At 45.3% G+C, this 8,045-nt stretch overlaps 1 protein-coding gene across 2 annotated transcripts in view; it reads left to right on the top strand.

Annotated features, from left to right (window-relative positions):
- Positions 1 to 794: 794 nt before the first annotated feature.
- The window catches only part of TNPO1 (transportin 1), a 50,713-nt gene continuing 43,462 nt past the window's right edge, over positions 795 to 8,045 (top strand). For both annotated transcript variants that reach the window (XR_012715445.1, XM_075270587.1), the window contains exons 1-2: positions 795 to 960; positions 6,760 to 6,835. Coding sequence is in view for 1 of the 2 variants with exons in the window: in XM_075270587.1 (XP_075126688.1) it covers positions 856 to 960; positions 6,760 to 6,835 (181 nt within the window). In the remaining variant the exon portion in view is untranslated. The remainder of the gene's footprint in view (positions 961 to 6,759; positions 6,836 to 8,045) is intronic.

Raw genomic sequence — 8,045 nt, 5'->3', positions numbered from 1 at the left:
TTTTTCTGTCCTCAGAATCATACTGAAACATAGAATACAGGGGACATGTCATTTTGGCTGCACAGTCAACTCTGTATAAAAACGAAGACCGTAAGAAAGTCGCACAAATGCGCTTTTTCTGCAAATCCACCCCATTCTGATTTTTGGGAAAATTGGCCTACAAACGTTAAGACCTCATATAGCTCTGAGAGTGGAAAACTAAACGTTATGGGCTTTGGAAGGGGGCGGGCGGAGTCAAAAACTAAAATGCGGCGGGAAGGGGATAAAGGAGATGTGCGGGGACTATTTATTCACCCATCTGGTTTATCGGAACGCTTTTGATAGACCTGAGGGTCCTGGTGACGTCACGACCCTCAGGGCTAGTCACAGGGCTCTATGTCCATTTTGACTGACAAAAATTGAGCATGTCAGTTTTTAAAAATAGTCTGTCCAAAAATAGACTTTTTTTTTTTTTAATCAGTGTTCTCAACGGTGGTGTGAATAGAGGCTGATAGTCAGTGTACAGATGCATGTGGCATGTGATAATTGTGTCATATGTCAGACTGTCTAAATATTGGTAATGGAGGCCCCTTATGCCGCCATAGCTTGCAGCACGCCCCCGCCATCCCTATATTTGCATCTATACTGGGCTCTCCATTCAGGTCTCGTCAGTCTCCAGCACTTTCTATCAAGAAGTCATATAGCCATCGGGCTCTAGGACCGCGCAGCCGCCTGTCCTCAGCAGCCGGCACTAGGACCGCGCCGCCTCCTACCAGTACCCGGCGGTCTGTAGGACCGCGCCGTTGCCTCCATTTCCCGGCCAGGCCGCCTCCCCCTCTCCTGTGCTGTGTCCGCGCCGTGTTCGTGTCCCGCAGCATGGAGTACGAGTGGAAGCCGGACGAGCAGGGGCTCCAGCAGATCCTACAGCTGCTCAAAGAGTCGCAGTCCCCGGACACTTCCACGCAGAGATCGGTGCAACAAGTATCCTTCATCCAGACTATGGCGCTGCCGGGCGGGCGCTTCAATGCCGGCGACAGGGCGGAGGAGGAGGCGCCGCGGCCTAGACTGGGCGCTCATTCTCCAGCCGTGTGCCGAGCACCCCGGGCCCTGAAGGGGAGACTGAGTGCGGGCTGAGGCCGGGGAAGTGCGTGCTGAGGCCTGCAGGGCGGCGGGGATGGCTACCTCCGGTGTCCGCCGCCTGCTCACTGTCACCCCGGGACCTTCCCGCCACACCCGGCCTAGGCCTCACCACCTGCCCGTTACTTCCCGGTCTTCTGGGTAGGAGGATGTAGCTGTACCTGCCCCTATCATGCACTGTGTATAGTGTATACTGCCCGGTGCTGCTGGCTGGGAGCTGTAGTCCTCCAGCTGTTCTCTCACACTGGATACAATGTGATACATGCTGGTTGTAGCCCTGTGGCCGCCGCCTGTAGATATAGGGGGCTATAGGTGACTTTGGCAATGGGGCAGGTCACATGGCTGGAGATGGCGGGGTCATGGCAAGCCAGAAAAGTGAAGGTGGTCACATTGTGACTCAATAGTTGCAAAAAAAAAAAAATCTGTTAGGTTTGAGGTTTTTTTTGTATCATTGTGATATAGTTGTGGCAATATGCAACGCTTTGGGGCATTACTTACATTACTTATAGTGTGATGTGTGGCCCTAGACTAGTCACTGACCAGGCAGCTGTATACACCTGTGCTGACCAGCTATCAGACACTGGTCATATTCTATGCGATTACATGTGGATGGATACATTCTTTTAGCTGTAACCCGCAAGTATGTTTCATACAGGGGAAGGGGCAGTTCTGAAAGGTACCCCAAGATGATCAACGGAATATTCCCACTACTATATATTCTTTGATGTGCAGTCATAAGAATGGCGGTCCCTACGCCCCTTGTGTGAATGGGCCTGTGGTGGTCATACGTCTATAGAAGATACAAAGCTCTGTACCCGCTGTCTCCATTATCGCTATCACAGGGAATGTGAGGACCCCCATTCTTAGGGTCATGATGAGCAGACATTTAGCCTATGTGTAGTGGATAAGTGCTGTCGGTGGGAGTTTGGCACCCAGCAACATCACCAGGCCACTGCTTGCCGAGGCTACAGCCTCTTCTCTACTACCATGCACAGCACATTGTATAGGAGCTGAGCTTGGTACCACAGATCGGACCCATTGACTTGGATGGAACTCAGGTGCAAACATGCTATGTGGCCAATGAACATATCACAAGCGGGAGCAGCCCTTACTGGAGTGTTGCTGCCACTTTGATCAGCAGATTGGTGCAGGTCTCCATGTCTGTCATCCATGTTCTAGTCCCAGAAAAGCCCTTTAAGTTTTAGCTAAGTGTTCATTAAATTGGGGCTGTAGAGTCTGTGGGTCATAGGGCCTACCCTTTCGTAAATGACAGCCACGGTCAGTAAGAAGCAGTAAAGATCCTCTAATTCATCAATAACATCAAGGATGAAGGTAAATCTGTAGCAAACTGTATCTAGTTATACAATGTAACTAAACATAACTTTAGACTGTACCTGGTATAATCCCAACATCATTGCAAACAAAGGCCTCCTGAGAAGGTCGGCATGATGTTAAAGGGAGCGCCCTCTATTGGTGTGCTTGACTGAGACTCTGTCTTCCTAATTACATCATGGAAGATAGACTTGCACATTCTCAGTCAGCGCCCTCTATTGGTGTGCATGCCTGAGGCACTGGCTTCCTAATTACATCATGGAAGTCAGATTTGCATATTCTTCCCATGTTTTGTTTTGTGGTCAGAGTTGGTTGTGTTTCTAACTCTACCTAAAACTATCCCTGACTCCAACTCCTGAGCCGTCCTTCTCACACGCTCCTGACCATGCAGGACATTGTCACTGTCTCTGGTCATGATGGTTCTGTCTGATTAGAGTTATACTGGCAGATTGCACTGCCCAGGAAGAGTTAATGGTGTACAGTAGCGCACCTATAAGTACCTGCAGCAGAGTGGTGTTCTTGGTGGGAGCTCCGTGCCCCGATCCCAGTATAACTAGTGTGATCAGCACTGTAGGATCGGGGGTCTTTGCTACCATTCTCTATCCGCCTATAGTGGTGCTTCGTTGGCCTGTACATCACCTGCTAACGAGGTCTGAGTATCACCATAGGTTGGCTGGCAAGGTTGTAGAAGATATGGATTCAGAAGCCCCAGCGTGGAAGGTGCCAAACCTGCCATTATTGGAGACTCTGTATACTGTCTAGTGTAGCTCTATACCTCCCATTTGTTAGTTTAGTTTACACCCCAAAATAAACCCTAATTTTGGCACCAGCAAGTGTCTGGTAAAGCTGGTCTGTGTCCCTAGCGGTGCCCTACCTTATCGCTGGCATCAGTTTGAGAGTACCTCTGAGTTTCAGTACCAGCATGTCACTGCTGAAGCCATCTAAAGGCATTTTCTAGGGTTTTTTTTTTGCTGAACAATTGGCAGGATAAGTTATGAGTATATCATTGAGTAAGGGACACTCAGCTCCCATACTGATCAGCTATTTTAGACTTCTGGCGGTCCTGTACTATACAGTGTATAGAGCTAGGATCAGATTGCTCAGCACATTGTATAGTGGCCATGTGGTGGTACTGCATTTCTGCAGCCATTGAAGTGAATGGCACATGAGTTGTATTAGTGTAGCTTAGATACTATACAATGTTCAAAGCCATGTAAGGTGGTGGCTCTTTGTGGCATAAATAGATGGTGTATGTGAACCTACTCTTATGGTGACATTTCACGGGAAACTGGCCTTGAAGTTGGAGGACATTGGTGAAAGTTCGGTGTCTTTTCCCCTGTTTACTACATGGGGAAATTCAGTTGTGCAGTTAGGATTTTCTAGTCAATTTCTATTGTTTGCCCTGAGCCCAACATTACATGGGTATCTGTCAGCCCCAGTATAGTTGAATGACCTGTTCACTTGCTATAATAGTCTGATGTGTCTTGGTTTGGCTTTTGCGCCCATAGTCCATCTCAATAGTCAATTGTTCAGGAATATTGATGCCTCTGTGTCTTCCCACTACTGGAGGCCGGACCTATAACTAATGGACGTTCTATAAAATATGAGGGTATGTTCTGCTGTGCTGGAGATTAGATGGTAGTGGGATGACGATGAAGGGATCCTGGGATTAGGAGAGCAGCACATGAAGAGCTCTTATCTGGGATGACTTCTTGTAATCCCCATGCTCCAGCCACATGACAAAACACTGGCAAATTATGCAATTCAGTAACTTGTGCTCTTCTGAGCTGGCCATAGACCACCTAGGATTGGCGGCTAGTGTTAACCTCTTCCTCACCATTGCCTTGCGGCAGACGTCTAATGCCATTAGACAGCAGAATTATTTGCTGTAGACATGAGAAATGTCTTCTATAGGTCACACTGTCAGAGGATTGGAGACATTTACTAAAACTTAGATTACCTTCACATGGACCTTACAGTCAAAAGGATGGCGGAACAGTGACCACCAGTTTTTTTTTTTCCCCATTCTATGGCTACAAATATTTCATTTCCCTAACTCTCATAGACTTCATGGGATTGAGCATTGTACATTTATGGCCTTACTAAGGACATTTCCCCACCTTCTACCTCTATGCATCCTTCTGCTATGGCAGACAGTCAGGGACCACCCACTTGACAGTAGAGATTCAAATAAACAAGGAGGGTTAGCTCAGTGCGGGAATCTGGGGAGCAGCACCTAATGAAGGATGCAAAGTTGTGGAGGTGATGATGGCTCCTCTTTAAGGCATATCCACAAGAAATGTTTGACAGTTGTGGATCCCACCCCTAGGACCCCAAGGTGTCCCTACAGTCCTGCTTGGTTCCGCCATCTGCTGTGAATCGAGAGGTGGTAGTTCCAATCTGAGCTGAGTACTTGTGCTTCTGAAGAATTGGATGGGTTAAGCTTTGCATGTCCTGCAACCTCTCCTCTCAACAGGACAGGAATTTGGGGAACTCAAAAAAACCAAACAAAACTAACTATACCAGTAAAAGCAAAAACTCCATGTGATAACGTCACTGGGGGTCCCACTGCTGAGTTTACCAGCGGTCACCAGTATGGGATCCTATGTCCCTCTTTGAATGACTTGGCTATGCAGGCTGAGCTCCATTGAGCGTCTCTTGGATTAACTTCTTTATGGGTCCCATAAGCTTTGGATGGTGAGACAGTGTACAACCATCTGTTCCTTCAGACTTTGGGCCCCTAGTACAAAGATACTTACCACTTGTTCCATAGGTAGGACCTCTTCAGGTATGGATGCCTCAGATTTGGACCCATGCACATAGCAGATCCTTTGTGTCACGTTCTAAATGTATGTATATATATATATATATATATATATATATATATATATATATATATAATTTCTATTTACTATACATTTGTTACACAGCAGTTTTATAGAATCTCCTGGCCAGCTGTATCCCTTGTGAGTCATGATAACCTGTATACAAAGTCAGTAAGACACAGAGGGGCTATCATCAGTCCCGACTATCTTCCTTCAGGTGTTAATTCATTCCCTGGTTCCTGTTCTAGTCGTTGTACTGTAGTGTACGAGGCTGCTGAGGATTGTCTGACTCACTGGCTAGGCATGCTTACGATCCACCATTATGGACAGCTCTGAGTTATATCTGCCATTCTGGTTCATTTACAACCCATCTAGTAATACTTACATGTCTTTTACTTCCATTCCTGAGTAATTGTTTAATAAAACACCTATATAGAGGGAAAGGAGGCGATGACGGCCAGCGACACAGCATTTTTTTTACTCTTCTACTGAGTTATTAATATAACCAATCATCAGGAGTAAAAATAGCCCCTGCTGAGGAATATACTTTACATACATGGCATACACTCTTATTTATAGTGCATTCAAAATAGGGGTTGGAAATTTTACCTCCACCTCATTGTGGGGATATTTTATTTACAATAGCGATATAAGGGGCATCCACATAATATATACCCATATATACATAATGTATACCCAAAATCCACATATATATGATAAGTGTGTGTCTGTGTAAAGACATTGGGCTACCATACCCTGCATCATAGGTTTAGTGACTGTATGTAACTGTTATGTTTTACATTGCCCAGTGCTCAAAAACAATGTAACTTTATTAGAAGTTTCCTGTCGTATGTAAATTAAAGGAACATTCCTGGACTTTCATATACAGGTCTTAAGGCTAAGCTATCAATACTAGATCAGTCAGGGGTCCGACTGCTGACACCCACATCATCGGCTGATAAAAAAGGGGCTATGGTGCTTCTGCAAGTGCTAAGTCTCTCATTGTCTTGGAGGCAATGCGTTGTACATTGTGTATATGGCTTATCCTATCCTATATATTCTCTCTATAGTTAGGATTATTTCATCAGCGTCCTAGACAGAGGTTCTTTACTGTACAAGTGGTGAGACTACGGACCTGGCTGCCTCAGGATGTGGTGATGTGGACCTGCGTCTTTGTTAAGCTTTATCTACTATAATACTATGTAATATCAAAGTCCTAGAAAACCCAATGACCACTGTGTAATGGTCAAGACAAGTTTTCTTTGAGGCAGTTTTATAAAGTCATTATTCATTAGTCAAGCTTCGTTTACTTGTGTGAAGAACCTGTTTGAGCGCATGGTTTAGTATATAGGATGCCGCGCAAGAATAAAACTGCCGCCTTAGTTAACGCTCGATTCATGTGGACGTGTTTATCAAGTACCATTTGTGGGACCGCACTCTAACGTAGTCCATTAATGTCACGTTTAACCTTAACTCTTCATTTCAGAAATTGGAGCAGCTTAACCAGTTTCCTGACTTCAATAATTATTTAATATTTGTCCTCACCAAGCTAAAATCTGAAGGTAAGTCTCTTCTACAGTGGGTGCACATTGCGTTATCCAGGATGTCTGTGGGTCAGAATATAATGTTCTATACAATGTTGGGGTCCTGCTTGCTCTTATTTCCAGAGTAAGGTCTTAGGTCTGGTTCACATCTGCACATGGGTTTCCGTTCGGGGAGTCTGCTTAGGGTGCCCCCAAACAGAAACCTAATCCGCATAAAAAAAAAGTGGTTTTCTATAGAAAACCCCTGGACCCGATAGACTATTATGGAGTCCGTGTGGTTTCCACATGAAATATGTGGAGAGAAAAGTGCTGCTTGCGTGAAAAATGCGGAGAGGGGAACGGAATGGCCCGAACGCAGATGGACGCACCAGGCCGTATTCTAGTGAGCGTATGTCACTTCTGTGTGTTCAGCAGATGGACTTATAAATAGGGATATTCACATGTCCTTGTTTCTCATACATACCAAATGAAAGTGTGCTTTTTTTTTTTTTTTTTTTTTGTGTGCTGGCAAAGCTGACCTGCTTGTCTAAAGGGGGGAGAGCTAGCTGAATAGTATTGTATAAGTGTCAGTGGAGTAGATCTGTGATACTGTAGTCTTATTGGACATGGTGGTCATTACTGATTTCTATATGGACTTGTCCACTGCATTCATGTACCAGTCACTTCTGCCCTCAGTAATGACTTAGAGCTGCTGATGTACACAGGCTGGCATAGTAGGGGCACAGCCTAAGAGTAGCTCCTGTATGCTATGTAAAAAGGGCATGCTGCTGTAAGCTATTCCCTCAGATTCCACATATTGCTATGGTATAAAGCATTGTACATATGTGCATATTACTGTGAGTCACATGGACTAGTAACAGCTGTATCTCCAGGGACAGACATATTACTCATGCGCAGGACAATCTGAACATAACAGTTTTTGCATCCATCATTTTCTGCAGCATGATTCATGACTTTCATTAACAACTTGTAAAAGTTTCAGTTCTTATAGGTGTGGTTGTACGCATAGTTTACTGGTTTCATGAATGTAAATCTCATGGGGATATGGTCCTGTTCTCACTTTTTCTGCCAGCCAGCGACTGATGTGATCTGCTTACAAAGACCGTGGTCACACAGTGATAGTCTGGTTTTAAAAATCTTTAAACCCCAAAATGCTGTCAAATAAAACCGATGCACCTCTTACCTCTCCTTTACCCCAGCCACTCTGTGATGCCAGTCAGTGTATCAC

This window comes from Leptodactylus fuscus, chromosome 1 (assembly GCF_031893055.1).
Source record: "Leptodactylus fuscus isolate aLepFus1 chromosome 1, aLepFus1.hap2, whole genome shotgun sequence".
NCBI lineage: Eukaryota > Metazoa > Chordata > Amphibia > Anura > Leptodactylidae > Leptodactylus > Leptodactylus fuscus.
Note: the sequence above shows the minus strand (reverse complement) of the source record. Positions and strands in the feature narration are given on the sequence as shown.